We start from the raw sequence: 16,641 nt of genomic DNA on the forward strand, positions 1-16,641 counted from the left end.
CAGCTTTGTGAATTAGGGGATCAATAAATAACATGGAAGTCCTTTAGAAGACATTTAAAAAAAACAAAAGCAAAAAACCTCGAACACGACACTTTAACCGTGAGGCCGTTTTAAAATTGTAATTTTCAAGGAATACTCTGATACTCGTTTAACAATATATATGACTCTTCTTTACGGACTGCAAGGCCTATTTGAATAGTGAGTTCTAAACCCGGCCCCTCGCGCTAACCCAGCCCTCTCTACGCAGACAGTCAAAATAACTTATCGTGAAACAGAAAGTAACTAAACTGCATTTAAGTCCGATTTTTGAATATATATATGACATATACAGATATGTAAAACCTTATGCGGGGAAAAACGTCCAAAGTTACACATAAAGCTCCATGAGTAAAGCATTGCGAACATGCAGGTTTAAGCCTACGGCTGCCGATGACAAATCGTCCGGCGAATGCATTTTACGAACAAAATATATCGCCTCTTACCTCCAGGGTGTAATTTTTGCAAATATTTTCATAACTTCTCCACGCTGCATTGCTAGCCTCTTCGTCCATATTCAAGACTCGGCAGAGATCTTCAAACCCCTGCCTTGTTTTCTGCAACGAGTCGTCCTCCTCGTTCATTTTGGCTTATTTCAAATGTGAATTACAGTAGAGACTTCAAGGACAATTCAACTTGATCGGCTACGTCGAGACAAGAAAACACGCGTTTTACAGAGCACACGACTCAGGTGCGGTATAAATGAGATTAAAAACGAGTCGACGTTTTAGTAGTGTATATCTGTACAGTGCTGCACAGTGAAGCCATTTAAATGTCCTATGACTGACAGCTACTACCTTGTGTATCGAAGTTACGTAAAATGCGTACTCGAGGAGTGGAGAGAACGGAAGATGGCATTATTTTTGCGTAAACACGTAAGCTAATGTCGGATTCGTGTAGCGGACTTTCATTACACGGAAATGGAGTGCCCGCCCATTGGACGCTTTTCAAAAGGAGGTCTTCACGCACTATTTGTTGTTGATCCATAGAGGTAACCTCTGTAAAGTTAACAGTATTTTCCAAATATTTTTTTATATATTTCAAGACATTTAATGCAGAACTTTGAACGGCATAGTCATAAATGGCACAAAAAGGTTTCGTAATAATTTATTTGTTCTGTTGTTATATATATCATAATTTATGTTTAGTTCTGCTTTGTAAGTGTACTGACGACAACCAGTTTCCAAATATCCTTTCGGTCTGAATGTCTCAGAAGTGACACCACTGAGCCACCTGATAATTGGAATGAAGACGCGTGAGGTCATCTTCCCGCTTGTATTTGTCTACAGATCAACCAACTCGTCCAAAATTGGTCCTGTTGAAACTTCGTAGTAAACGATTGCTTGTTTTATTAGATTTAAAACTTTTAAGCAACATCTGCACGTGTTGACTTTACATGTTGAACTTAAATGAGATTACCAATCACTGGCAAATTGTGTGTCCGCATATTGATCGTGTTCTTGAGGATGGTGAGGACAAGAACATTCTATATCAGACATTTCGCATGCAAGAAAACCCCTCATCACTGGCCTTTGATAAATACTGCTTTAGAGATCATCATCAACAAAATCGTATCAAAAATGGTAATGCTAAAAACAGGCTCCAGTCAGGTTAGAGATACTGTGAGTGACTGCGCTATTATGGAAATGATATAAAACAGTCTGTGGTGGAGCTCCTTTGTACTGCGACCACTGCAGGGACTTTGTGGACAGTTTTCCTAAACATGTAAATCTGATGTTTTCTATGCATACTGTATTATACCGAGAAAGTCAGTGGTTATTCAGATGAAATAAAAAGCAATAATGGTAGTCACTGTGGTTTGGACAAAGTGTTTCATTGCAAATAACACAAACATGAATGATGTGGCGTAGGCTGTCTCTCTATGGGAATTATTAGGCATTATAATTCTATGCTGCTACCGGCGACCCGTAACCATTCGAAGAAACTGCAGTTCCCAGAAATCTCTAAGAGGAAATGGGTTCAAAGTGCGGAAGTTGCTTGTTGTTTGCTAGCAACGGTCGCTGTGGATGGAAATACGTGCTAGAAACGGTAAGACAACAATACTATCTTCCAGTTAATAATTTGCCATGCGCACCGACCAACAACAAATTAAAATATTTATTGAACAGTCTTCTTTGCATCTAATTCCCTGTTAATATTCTGCTCATAAACACACATTAACCTCACGGCAAAGTTAAAAAAATCATTAGACGGTGATTGCCGTTATTAGCAAACATTACAGTTTGCGGTCTAATCACGATAGAAGAAAAACTTATTTTAAAAACCCCAACAGTGTCCTCACCTAAATGCAGACAGTAATACAGGAACATCTTTGATAAATAAAGAAAGGCATTATAGCAAGATGATCCTGGACCCTATACGTGTAGGGTATATGGCTTACTTTTGCAAACTTTACATTGATATGGCGTTTGATGCCTCCTGACCAAGGAAAATGTTATTTACAGGTTGAGTCATGTCTGCTGTAGCTGATGAGACGGCGGCCGATGTTCCTGTGAGAGACATAACGTTAAATCTAAACGCAGTCGGTGTGTTACCAGGTTAGAAATGTGCTCTCTGATGTTTCCTTTCTTGTCTTCTGTTCTGCTTGTCGTCTGGTGCTTCTGTTCCACAGAATAAGTGAAAATGCCTAAAACAACGTAAATCTAGGTAAACTAAGAGGCTAGTAGAGATTCTCCGTTATGATCTAGTAAAAATAGCCATGAATAATAATTATTATTCTTTTAATGGCGTCAGCCAAACCCATGCAAAAAAAAAAAAAAAAGAAAAGAAAGAAAAAGAAAACAGTAAAATGAGCGTTCTTTTCATTTATACTCGTAGAGTCACTGGTGGCTCAAAATGCTCGTGCAAGGCAAACGGTGTCGAAAGTCAGCAGAGAGGAGCTGGAGGACCGATACCTTCGACTGCATGAAGAGAACCTGATACTCAAACAGCATGCTCACAAACAAGAGGACAAGATCAAAAGGTTTGTGCGAACACACACACACACACACACACATTCATTCATTCATTCATTCATTCATTCATTCATTTATTCATTCATTTGTTCATGTAAAAACTTGTTATTTAAACATCAGGGCTGAGAGAAAAGAAAAGATTATTCTTTTATTTATTAGTTTTCTTTTGAGTAATTTCTGAGGCGATCTCTGAGTCTTTCTTTACTTGCCGTGTCTGTAATACCTGCTGTTGTTTTGTGTAAGGATGGCCACTAAGCTGATCCGTCTGGTGAAGGATAAGAAGCGGATGGAGCAGATTTCGTCCGGAGGCCGTGCGGGCGGAGGTCGGGACGTGGAGATGGAGGAGATGATGGAGGAGCTGCAGGAGAGAGTCCAGGAGCTGGAGAAACAGAACGAGAGCCTCAGACAACGCCTCCTCGCAGCCAAACAACAGCTGCAGCTCCAGACCCGCCGGGCCACGCCCTACGGCCACGTCCAGTCACGGATCAACACCGGCCTCCGTCGACTCAGGGGCGACTCCCCTACGATTCAGCAAAGACCCCAGACGCCTGGAAGAGGTAGGGGCCTTCCCACTGTCACTTTAGCTTCTTCACGTCTTTGTCCTTACAATGACCCCCAACAACTACACTCCAACGGACAAAGGTAAATCCTCTCAAACCCAGGTCACCTGCCTTTCAAACCTGTCTTTTTGTGGGTGTGTATTTGTCAGGGTTCAAGTCAGGTCAAAGACGTGAGGAAACCGCAGAGGCCTAACCAGGCTTTCTCAAATGCCAAACCCTCTCCCTTTACCTTAAACCTAATGATTACACACTCACACAGAGAGAGACAAGTTTTCCACCCTGGTTAACCTAATCCATACAACCCCCATCAGAGCCAGCCAAATTCCCTGCATGCTTGCTTTCTCACCAGCGCAGTAAAGTAGCATCAGCAGGTTCTCAGAGTGCTGTCCTCTCTGTGAGCTGACAATAAGACAGTGTTGTAACGTTGTCTTGTGTTGTGATACCCAGCAGTAAGCAGGCACACAGAGGCTGACATGAGTGCCAGACCTCCCCAGGGCCTGCTGCCCCGCTACGGACACAGTCTCCTGGACGACGCCCGGGCAGAGATCCGCAACCTGTATGCACCACGCCCGTTTATCCGTATTTCATCCTTTTATTCATCCCTTCATTCAGCCGACGGTTGATATAATCGATGTGATTTAGAGAGGATGACAGGACATTAAGATGACAGCGTGAAGATTTCTGATTTCATTAAAGCATTAGTGGGAGGAATGTGAATTAGATGTAATTTACATAGCAGTTTATATTGCTTTCAGTATGCTAATAAGCTGATATGTATAAGTTCTTAAGCATATAAAGCAGGATCACACTCTGTGGAATTGTATTGGGTGACTTGTGTGTGATTACAGTATTCCTCTGTGCATGTGGACACCCTGTTTGTACAACCAGATTCGTGTATTTGGCCTGTGTTTCTCCCGATAGAGAGAATGTGATAGAGAATCAGAGGACTCAGATGGAGGAGATGGAGAAATCAGCAGAGATGTTGAGGGATCAGCTGAGGAGGAAGGAGAGGGAGTACGAGGAGTCTCTCCTTCATCTCAGAGAACAGCAGGCCAGTGGACAGAGGTACCGTACCAAACACTGAATGAACGCATTCTTTCATCTGACGGTCACTGACTGTCCAGCCTTCTCTGGAGAAGTATCAGGTCCACATTAGTCTCACCTACTCAGAAAATGTACTGATAAATGAATCGTTTTGCTTTAGTAGATTTATACAGTGAAATGTATTAGAAATATGCTAAACGTATATATTGTGAATATGAGTTGCTTGTGGATAAGAGCTGTAGTCAAATGCATATTGTTAACATTTAGTGATTTTTTTTTTACTCTGTACTCTTTTCAGGTCTACTATTAAGGATAATGTGGAAATGATAAAACTGCAGAAGCAACTGTCGGAAAAGGGGAATGCCTTCACTGTGCTGGAGGGAAGGTTTCACCAACTACAGCAGGTACTTTTCTGTTTTGACTTCCACTCTGAGTTGAAACACCTCACGCCTGAGAGAGCTGGCTCTCAGAGGGAATAAACTAGGAGACACAGGGATTAAACTGCTCTCCGCTGCAGTGAAAAATCCACACTGTAAATTAGAACCATATTACAATAATTAACTCAGCCCCTGCTGCACACGTCTGCCACCTGCTGGCCGTTTGTCATATTACATGTTATAAGTGTGAAATGAAGTAACTGAAGCAGGACTTGACATGTCTGTAAATATTGAAAAATTCTGTTCTGCCCCTTTGGATGTTTGGTCAAGCAACATTTATTAACGTACAACAAATTCAGAAAGGCATGTTAGAAAGGCATATCCAGGGTTCGTTTTAATGACGCGTGATCGTAATGGCTGAGTGACAGCTTGAAACTGTAATCGGTGTCTGGATAACAACAGAGTCAGAGGACCCTTAAGGCTAGTCACGATGCTGTGATGGCTAAAGTGGATGAGCTGACTGCGCAGCTGAAGGACGAGCGTCTGCGCAGTCTGGACTTGGAGAGCCAGCTTCAGTCCAGGGCTCTAGAGCAGAGGAGGATAGAAGAGGTACTTCACACCCCCCCACACAGAAACCTCCCCCATACAGCTCTAAAGAGCAATTTATAATCCAGCCATTTTGTGGTAATTGTTTTTTTAAAATATGATCTAATCTTTTGTTTTTCTTGGCCAAGCTGCAAGAGCGAATTCAAGACCTTGAGAAGGAGAGAGACTTACTTAAGGAGAACTGTGATAAACTAGTGAACAGGTGAGAATGCCGGGAAGTGGTCATTTGTCAGTCACATTAGCATGTATGACGTGGATAAAGATATTTTAATGCTCAGTCTGTTTGTTTGTTTCGTCCTGCGCGTGTGTGTGTGTGTGTGTGTGTGTGTGTGTGTGTGTGTGTGTGTGTGTGTGTGTGTGCGTGTGTGCGTGTGTGTGTGCGTGTGCGTGTGTGTGATGTCAGTGCATTTGATGTGAGTCAGGAGCAGAAATGGAAAACGCGGGAGCAGCAGCTCAAATTGCAGATAGCACAGCTGGAACTGGCCTTAAAGTCTGACCTCACTGATAAGAATGAGATACTGGACAAGATCAAAGCTGAGAGAGGTACTAAAAAGACACACAGACAGACACACACAAAGACACACACACACACACACACACACACACACATGAAAACAAACTGAGTGATTCATATGTTAGTTTTCATTGGAGAGCCTGTGCGATTGGGGCCTAGACACATTGGCACATTGCTATAGCAGAAGATAAGACAATATTTACACTAAGTGAACCAGAACAGAACTCCTTTTCTCCCCCGTGACATCATTTGAATTGGAGTTTTTTTGAAAACTACTGATATTGGATATCTGTAAACCAACATTCAGTTTCCCACACACCCCTGCACCAGCAAATGAGGACACTCAGATATAGAAAGTAATACAAATGAAAATGATCTATCTGTCTGTCTGTCTACCTATCTGTCTATCTATCTATCTTGTTTTCCATGTAGAGTTGAATGAGAAGTTGTCACAGGAGAATAAGGAACTTCAGCTTCGTTATCTGGAACAGAAGGAGCAGCTGGATGAGATTAAAGATCGCATGGCGTTTTTCACCAAGGTTAAAATGAAACAGATTTTTCATATGTGTGCATGGCTCACTAAACGAAGCTCCCTCGTTGTGTTTGCTTCGTCATTCAGCCATATAGAACTGCGAGGGATGTTTACCCTTGTAATTTGTGACAGTCGATGTCTCGGTTGATTACAGGAAAGTGAAATCGATGCAGCTGAACTCAGTGAGGCACTGATGCTTATAAAGGTAACCATCACAGAGTTACGTTATTAACTCACTACATTATGGTAAACAAGAGCTGTTCTCCCCCCCCAAATATCTGTTGAAAACCTTAAATCATTTTCATGTTTAGTCGTTTGTTTCTACTTATTCTGGTTAACTTAAAAGTGCTGTCCTCTTTCAGGTGCGTAAGACTCAGAAAAACGGAGAGTTGAGTTTCCTAGAGAGGGTGGATGAGAGCATGAATGCAGATCTAGAACGTTCCATGAAAGAGCTGCAGGCCACGTATGCCGAGACCGTCCAAGAGCTGGAGAAGACCAGGAACATGCTCATCATTCAACACAAAATTAATAAAGACTACCAGGTACAATTATCCTGTCTAAACACACACACACACACACGCATAAATGCATGCATGTACACACACACAAATTCTCTAAGAGCTGGAGAAGACCAGGAACATGCTCATCATTCAACACAAAATTAATAAAGACTACCAGGTACAGTTATCCTGTCTAAACACACACACACACACACACACACACGCATAAATGCATGTACAGACACAAGCTCTCTAAGAACTGGAGAAGACCAGGAACATGCTCATCATTCAACACAAAATTAATAAAGACTACCAGGTACAGTTATCCTTTCTAAACACACACACACACACACACACACAGACACACACACACAAATGCATGTACAGACACAAACTCTCTAAGAGCTGGAGAAGACCAGGAACATGCTCATCATTCAACACAAAATTAATAAAGACTACCAGGTACAGTTATCCTGTCTAAATACACACACACACACACACACACAAATGCATGTAGACACACAAACTCTTTTAAGAACTGAAGAAAACCAGGTGAAAGCTCGTCATTCAGCACAAGATCAATACAAGTTATCAGGCACAGTTATCCTGTCTAAACACACACACACACACACACACACACACACAAATGCATGTACATACACAAACTCTCTAAGAACTGAAGAAAACCAGGTGAAAGCTCATCATTCAGCACAAGATCAATACAAGTTATCAGGCACATTCACAATATTCACAAAAGTACACTACACACAGAAACACTCATACAAACACAATTAAATAGCATTTTTCTTTTTAGACAAACCCTTTATCATGCCTTTATCACAGTGTTTATCACTGCATTCGAATGGATAGCTAGTGGCACAAATATGATGGTTATGCCCAGTGTTCTTTGCAGATTTAGAAATATGTCTAACAGGTTGTTAGGTGTTCAGCGTATAGTAAGATTTCTTAAACGTTGCTGAGTATAGAGCTGATCTCGTTGTTACAGGCAGAGGTTGAGGCAGTCACCCGTAAAATGGAGGACCTCAGACTGGAGAACGAGCTGAAACAGGAGAAACTGGCCCAGCTCTTGGACGTGAGAGCTGCCAAGATAAAGAAACTAGAAGGTATTTATTTTATCTCGTAAGCGTTAAATGCGACATGTTCTTGTTCTGGGCCTTGGCTCACCATTTTCTCTCACATCCCTCTTAGCTCAGCTGAAGGACATTGCCTATGGGACCAAGGCCCACGTTTTCCGCCCAGATGTCACCGACGAAGACACCGCTGACGAGTTTGACGAGACAGTGCACTTGGCGAGAGGAGAGAACCTTCTCGAGATCCATTTGGGGACGGCGCGGTTCTCCCAGGAGGCCCTGGAAAAGCTGGGAGACAAGGAACCCTCCACCTTCTGCACCTACGCCTTCTATGACTACGAGCTGCAGTCGACCTCTGTGCTGCGCAGTCCCCGGCCCTCCTACGCCTTCACCTCTCGGTACCTGGTCAGAGTCGACGAGCTGTTCCTGCACTACCTCCACACCAGCGCGGTTTCCGTGGAAACGCAGCTGGCGGAAGGGATGGAGTTCCGCACAGTGGCGGCCGGTCACGTCCGGCTGAACCAGGTCCTTGAACGCGAGGGAAAAGTGTTTGGTACGATGCAGCTCGTCGGTGAGTGGAAAAACAAATAAATAGTTTAGCGAGAGTGAGGCCATTACCTCGCTTTGAGTGGAGTTGGCTGCAGAGTTAGCATTAGACAACGCAGCTTGTTATTATCCTTTCCAGATAAAACTACAGTTTGTCAGCATTTGTGTTAGTGCGTTCAGTTTTGTTGCTCTGGAAGTAGACCAAAAGAACATCACAGTCATTCAGGGATTTGAAATACCTCCAGTTTCCATTCCATTAAAGGTAAAAAGTCATTGGCTGTGTGTAAAACAGTGTGTAACCTCACTATTTCAGGTTTTGTGGTTGTAACTGCTGCGGTTGTCATGCTGATGTGTTGTCAGGTTTGAATGGAGAGGCGGAGTCTTTCGGGACTCTTGACTACTGGCTCAGACTGAGAGTCCCTATGGAACAGGCCATTCGACTTTATAAGGAGCGAGTGAAAGCTGTGAGTTATCTCAGCTCGGGGCTGAGAGAGAGCGCTCAGGTACAGTAACGTGGCCTCTTCTCCACTCTGTGTCAGAGCTTGAGTTTTTGTAAACTGCTTAAAATGGTTTTTTCAGGGCAAGCTAAACAATGAACGTTGAAAAAAAAAACGCACAGCATATTGGAACGTTGTATGTTTCTAGCTGGCTGTTCGATTGTAAGATATGTCCAGTGATCTTTAAAACATTTCTGGGTCCTAATCTGAAAAGAGCGGATCTGCTGTCATGAACAGCTGTTTCCCCTTCGCTGTAGGAGCTGTCAGTTTGAAATGCTTGAGCTTTGAGAATAATGTAAAAATAAAATAAACTACAGCGTGATTTCATTTCTGTTTTTTTTTTTTTTTATTACTTATTTAATCTGACAAACCTTGAAGATTTGAATTGCAGTATTTCTCCTTTACAGACACATAATTACTAGACAGGCTTCCATTGAGGGTTCTCAAATGAGCCCCCCCCACACATTATCTGCTGCATCTGTGTGTCCTCTAGGCTCCCTCCCCTCCCTCATCTTCCTCTGTTCTGGCCGAGGAGGGTATGAACGAACTCTACGTCACGGTGCACCGCTGTAGCAGCCTGAAATCCCGTGGCCCCCACAGGCAGCCCAACCCGTATGTCATCTACACGCTCTACGACTTCCCCGATCACGACACGCCCATCGTCGCCAGTAGCGACGAGCCGCAGTTTGAGGACCGCGCCGTGTATCCCATGGCGATGAACCCTGAGCTTGACAGCTATCTGAGAACAGAGTCCCTGACGCTGTACGTGTTTGATGATTTGGAGGGGGAGAGCGAGCTGTATCTGGGAAAAGCCAGAGTCCCTCTGATATCCCTGGCCCACGATAAAGCCATCACAGGTGAGCTCGTACTGCCTGCTTCACCCTAACTGTAACCCTGGCCTGACTTGATTTGAACTGAGCTCAATGAGAGTGAATTGAACTAAACTGAGTTTATTGGCCGTGTGCTGGTGAGTTAATAATGTATGTCCTACTTTGATTAAACTGATGTGCCATCTTTCTTTTGTTTTACATTGATGGAATGAATTGAAATATTGTTTAGTTTGTAGTGAAAGAGTGGTATATGTAAACCGTGATCATTTGCTATGTACTAAACTGTAAGTAGTCATTTGTTTTCAGTGCTTTAGTTGTCCATGTTCTGACTGTAGTGTTATGTATGAATCAAAGTGTTGCTCTTGTAACAGTGTTTCTGTCTTGCTGCTGATGCCCAGCTGTCGTATCTGTGTCGTGTTTGTCCAGGCACGTTTGAGCTGACCGACCCCACTGGTCTTCCCCGCGGCCACATCGACGTTACTCTGAAGTGGAAGTTTACCTATCTCCCGCCACCTGGGGGCGCTCTCACCCCGGAGCAGGCCCGCTTCATCGCTAAAGAGCCGCCGGTGAAGCTCTCTGCCGAGGAGGTCGCAGAGGAAATGAAGGAGGAGGAGCAAGAAGAGATGAAAGCCAAAAATCTCTCCCCGTCACCACAACCAGGCCCCTCTGAGGTCTGCAGTGATACAGCTCTTATCCAATAATCACAGCTCTTATCCAATAATCACAGCCCTTATCCAATAATCACAGTCCTTATCCAATAATCACAGCTCTTATCCAGTAATCACAGCTCTTATCCAATCATCACAGCTCTTATCCAATCATCACAGCTCTTATCCAATCATCACAGCTCTTATCCAATAATCACAGCTCTTATCCAATAATCACAGCTCTTATCCAATAATCACAGCTCTTATCCAATCATCACAGCTCTTATCCAATAATCACAGCTCTTATCCAATAATCACAGCTCTTATCCAATCATCACAGCTCTTATCCAATAATCACAGCTCTTATCCAGTAATCACAGCTCTTATCCAATAATCACAGCTCTTATCCAATCATCACAGCTCTTATCCAATAATCACAGCCCTTATCCAATAATCACAGCTCTTATCCAATCATCACAGTTCTTATCCAATCATCACAGTTCTTATCCAATCATCACAGCTCTTATCCAATCATCACAGCTCTTATCCAATCATCACAGTTCTTATCCAATCATCACAGCTCTTATCCAGTAATCACAGCTCTTATCCAATAATCACAGCCCTTATCCAATAATCACAGCTCTTCACAGAAATGGGAAAAGTCTGAGTTCATATCGAAAGAACGAATAAAATGAAGAACTGAAAGAAGAGGGAGTGATTTCATAACAAAATGCAAATGACTAGTCATGGATGAGAAAATGAGAAAACGTTTACTGTGTTTAAAGGCTTTAAGAGGGTACAAAAAGCTAATATGGGTAATTGTTCTCCTGTGCCACTCTTTATAAAACAGATATCTTATTACCATAATATTGTCATAAACAGGTTTCAAAAGTACTTGAGTGATTCAAATGAAGTCCTACTTTTGTTTTTCTATTAGTGAATTTGTTTTCATATTTTGATTTAATTCTGTTTATTTTTTTTAATATTGCTCTGTAGATTCCCATGCCTAAACCCAGACAGCGAACCCTGACAAAACCAGCAAGTAAGAAAGTGTCATTCATGGATGTCACAGCTCCTGAAAACCTGGTAAGAAATCAGTAGATTTTGTGTGTATGTCTGTGTTTGTTGTTCTTCAAAAAATAAAACGAGAGATAATCGTCAGATTTCATCTTGAATAAAGAGATGGATTGAAATTTCCTCCTGGTTTATCTCATTTAATACGTTCACCGTAAATATTTTTGTTTTTCTTTACAAGACGGAGAAGACCTCTCCCCCGGATGCAGAACAACAACGGACAAAATCCTCTGCCCTTCCTGTACCGAAGGTTGGCCTGTTACATCCCTTATATCAGCCCTAGTGCTGTTTCTCAACAAGGCTTAGACAGTGATAGGAAATGTTCAGTGGCTGGCTGAAAATTTTGGTTCATAATTTGAAAAACACCAGTGACATCAATAGGATTTGCCTAGTTTTAATATTTAAGTGAGGGTGTATTATAAGTATAGTTGTCTTTTATGACCTGTTGTAGTGACACACACACATGTCGCTGTTGTTAATCACAGACGGTCAAAGTGGTGGAGGTTGCCCAGACAGCGGTGCCTGCTAACGACGACGAAGAGGAGGATGAAGAAGAATCGCATTTCTCTGAGGGTCAGGTGATCGCAGTCAGCTCTCAGTCGCTCTCGGACGAGTCTGATATCTCTGAAGATCTGCCTCCACAGGAAGAAGGTTGGCTTTATCCTTTTATCACACCTCCATTAGACAAACTCTAAACAATGGAATTGACTTCCTTTCTCTGTATATGATTCACAAGATGTTTTAACTGGGGTTGTTCTTGTGTATTGTTAATTTGCTAGTCTGTTTGATTCTGCGAATAGGGAAATTTAAAAAAAAAATAACGCCAATCAAACTCCCCCCTTCCACCAAAACCGAGACTCCTCCTCCTCTGCTGTCTGTACGGTCTCTTATGAGCAGTGCAAGGTGGGAAGAGACTGGTATGGAAATGTTATTTTTCTGTGTTGCTTGTATATGAGTTCTTGTGCTCTCGATCCTCCACGGTAAACACACACTGCGAATTCCTCTTGGATACTGAGGAAGCCAATATTTAGTTACTTAGATACTTTCATATGGAGGGCAAAAACACACCTGTGTGGTTGTTTTTCTGCTCCAATAAATATTACATTGAGTGCAGCCTGGAAGCTGATATCTGTTCTCAGGACAGCCAACAACATAAATGTTAATACCCATCGACCTTGGGCAAGAGGCCCCCTTTTTATGTTCTCGTGTACAACATCTCACTCTGTGAGATTGGTAGAGCCCCGAGAGAACGAGAGAGAGCGAGAGAGTGTGTAGGGGTGGACTTGTATAAGTGAGAAGAGAGTGAGTTAACTTGCAACGAATAAGCTTTAGTTATTATGAAAATGTTATTAATTAAGACTGTAATAAACCTCTAGTAATCTCATGCTCCCTCTCTCTGTTTTCACCTGTGGAATAAACCCTCTCTCTTTCTCCCTCTCCTCCTCCTTTTGCTCTCTCTCTCTCTTTCTTTCTCTCTCCCTCATTCTTTCTCAGATCTAGACGAATCAATTCTTTCAGATAGCGATGACTGCATTGTGCCTCCTCACAGTTCTCAAAGCAGGAAGCGGGTGAGTCCTACACTACATTTATCAGTGTGTGCACATTAATGCTTCCAAACTTTAACATGCACAGGCATTGACCCACTGTTATGCCAAGACCTTTGGTGGTTTGTTGTTTGTTTGTTTTTTTTTTTGTAGATTACTCTCACAATTTCTGTGGGGCTTTTGGGTGTTGGGTAAACATTGTTTCAGCCAAAATGAAAGCTTCACCGTTATACACAATATTTTTTTATTTGGAGGAAAATCTAGTTTTACTTTTTGTTTGGAATTGTGCTGAAATTTGACCTCATTTTCCCACCACTGTGTATCTCCTACATTTTTCATTTTTTCCCCCAGTTTTAATGAAATACATTGAGAGAATTATAGATCATATCTACTATACTAAAGGGATACGGTATTCCATCACTGTGTGGTGTTTCCATCATTGCATGGTAGTTTCTTTCTGAGTGGTCTGGCACAGTAATGAGTGTGTGAGTGTGGAGAGGCTTCTATGGAAAGACCCAGAGACAGAACCAAAGACACAAAACCAAAAAGACTCCAAAATGTCTACAGTCTGACTCAGGGCAGGATAGTGCTTACCACCAAACAATAAAAAAATATTATTTATTAAGAAAAAGAGACTTGTTTGCCTTTCAGTTATCGTATTACGGTCCCTTTCATTATGCACGTGATGTTCTTCAGTTCACATATATGGCACACAGTACCAAATACCTTTTTTATTCCTTTATAGTTTGTAAAAATAGGACGATGTGAATATGACATAAAAACAGATGAATTTATTCGATAAGACTTGATGAGACAGCTGTCTGACAAACTGAAGTGATGAATTTGATTTTATCTGTCATTAATAAAGAGTGGAAAAAGTATTTGTGGAGTTTAATTCACCTTTATGGTACATTCAGGCTGTTAGGGGTCCATTGTTCTGGATGGAGTTGATATGACTGTAAATGACTCCTTATTCAGGAGTTGTGCGAAGATGATGTTAACAGAGTGATTGATTAGTGAGTGTAGTAAATGCTTAGTGTGTGTGTGTCTGTCTGTGTGTGCGTGTGCGTGCGTGCGTACGTGCGTCTGTGTGTGTGTGTGTGTGTGTGTCTGTCTGTCTGTGTCTGTCTGTGTGTGTGCGTGTGTGTGCATGCGTGTGTGTGTGTGTGTGTGTGTGTGTGTGTGTGTCTGTCTGTGTCTGTCTGTGTGTGTGCGTGTGTGTGCATGCGTGTGTGTGTGTGTGTGTCTGTCTGTCTGTCTGTCTGTCTGTGTGTGTTTGTGTGCGTTTGTGCGTGTGCGTGCGTCTGTGTGTGTGTGTGTGTGTGTCTGTCTGTCTGTGTGTGTGCGTGTGTGTGCATGCGTGCGTCTGTCTGTCTGTGTGCGTTTGTGTGTGTGTGTGTGTGTGTGTGTGTGTTTTGTCAGCCGACGGAGCGTATCCGTGTGGAGATTGTCTCTCTGAGTCTGAGGCCAGACTCCAGGGTGGCGTTGGACAGCAGTGTGGTCAGGCTGTTTGTGGAGTACTCTTTCCTGGACATGCCCTCTGTGGAGACCCCACTGTCCCTGCCCAAACCCACCCCTGGACACAGCATTCACTTCAACTACAGCAACGGTAAGAGTTTATTTTCACACACACACACACACGCACACACGCACACAGAGCATTCACCTCAACTACAGCAACAGTAAGAGTTTATATTCACACGAGCACGCACACACACACACACACACACACAGAGCATTCACTTCAACTACAGCAACGGTAAGAGTTTATATTCACACACACACACACACACACACACACATATATACATACTACTAGAACAAAAGTGTGAGTTGAAGCATTAACGTATTATGTGGTTGTCTGTCTTGATTGCTGATCAGTGGTTCACGTGGATGTGGAGAAAAACCAGGCCCGGAGACATACCCTAAGAGCAGTACTCGAAGGGAGAGACAAACAGCTAGAGAAGTAATACACCTACCTCCTTCCCCCAAACCCCTTCTCTTTCTTCAGTTCTTTATGTATTATGTATCTCTATGGATGTTTTATGCAAACGAGGCAAACGTTATGCAAACGTTTTTTTTTTCCACTGCTGAACCTGTTAGTTTCATGCACTTTAAACTTGACACTCTCTGATAGTATGAAGATTTTCTAGAGCCCTTTTCTTCTTAATCTTAAGTCTCATTTGCAGTTCAGTGATTGGCTCTGCTATTCTAAATAAAGATGACATCATCCTCACATCATAGATCAGGCTGTTTGACTCTTAGCAGCAGCAGCAGCAGCAGCAACAGCAGAGATATGATTGGCTGTCAGAGACATCATTCAAACTCTGATTGTGTGTGTGTGTGTGTGTTTTTTTTTTTGTAGCATTAAGTTCACTGTGGTGAGTGACCCTCCGGAGGAGGAGGAGCAGGAAAGGGAATGTGAGGATGTGGGCGTGGCTTATCTGCGGATCCCAGACATCCTGGACAGACAGAGTGATATGACTGATGTGAACCTGAACAGTGAGTGTCTCTGTGCCCCCCCCTGCATGCACCCCTTTAGCCACGTTTAAACACTCACATCTCTGGCCCTCTGCTTATAAAGCTTTGTAGCCTCACCTCACGGCCTTTTCCTGGTCTTTTTTTTTCTTTGTCGTTGTGATTTTAAAAGTTCAAATTTACGGTTTTGCTTTTCTTCTGAAATCACAGATCTTGTAAAAGATGGTTGGAGAAAACGTAAAGAGAAAACAGAAATCATGCACCTGCATCTTAGTTTTACTTATTTTTTTTAACCTGTGACTACACTGTTCTCATCATATTTCTCTCTCTCTCTCGCTCTCTCTCTCTCTCTCTCTCTACCTCTCTCTCCCTCACTCCCTCTCTCTCTCTCTTTCTCTCTCTCACTCCCTCTCTTTGTCTCTGTGTGTGTGTGTGTGTGTAGTTGTGGATGTGCAGGACAGCAGTGAGGTTGTGGGTAGTCTGAAGGTGACTGTAGAGGCCTTGGAGGCTCTCAGGTCTATAATGGAGGACCCAGACCGGGATCACTCTCTCCCTGCTCTCACTCACCTCATCTGAACCCATCCCTGTGGCCTGCCTGCTTTACATCTGTCACTATGTTTACTTTTAGCGAAACAGTTCCAGGTCTTAAACTTAAATTTAAGGGGACAAAGAATTCAGTGAGGGTGAAGAAACAGAGAAAGTGACTGTTGACCGAGCCATGGGAGGGGACTCTCTACCTTCCATTCTACTGGCAGAGCTCAGGAATTCATTAATGAAAAGTCTTGGCCTT

At 42.7% G+C, this 16,641-nt stretch overlaps 2 protein-coding genes across 2 annotated transcripts in view; one reads left to right on the forward strand and one right to left on the reverse strand.

Moving 5' to 3' along the window:
* The window catches only part of rbl2 (retinoblastoma-like 2 (p130)), a 15,590-nt gene extending 14,816 nt beyond the window's left edge, over positions 1-774 (reverse strand). Inside the window, exon 1 of the mRNA XM_030790166.1 lies at positions 483-774. Coding sequence (XP_030646026.1) covers positions 483-620 — 138 coding nt within the window. The 5' untranslated portion in view covers positions 621-774. The remainder of the gene's footprint in view (positions 1-482) is intronic.
* Positions 775-2,509: 1,735 nt separating this feature from the next.
* rpgrip1l (RPGRIP1 like) lies at positions 2,510-16,427 on the forward strand. The gene is given in 25 exon segments (XM_030790548.1): positions 2,510-2,603; positions 2,875-3,019; positions 3,255-3,568; positions 4,019-4,127; positions 4,493-4,636; positions 4,914-5,019; positions 5,455-5,601; positions 5,727-5,800; positions 6,002-6,141; positions 6,545-6,651; positions 6,799-6,849; positions 7,007-7,186; positions 8,151-8,268; positions 8,354-8,806; positions 9,142-9,284; positions 9,772-10,135; positions 10,535-10,779; positions 11,752-11,841; positions 12,011-12,079; positions 12,315-12,480; positions 13,324-13,397; positions 14,796-14,982; positions 15,255-15,339; positions 15,739-15,875; positions 16,294-16,427. Coding segments are annotated over 25 exon segments (3,876 nt in total).
* Positions 16,428-16,641: the final 214 nt, after the last annotated feature.

This window comes from Chanos chanos, chromosome 13 (assembly GCF_902362185.1).
Source record: "Chanos chanos chromosome 13, fChaCha1.1, whole genome shotgun sequence".
Taxonomy (NCBI): Eukaryota; Metazoa; Chordata; class Actinopteri; order Gonorynchiformes; family Chanidae; genus Chanos; species Chanos chanos.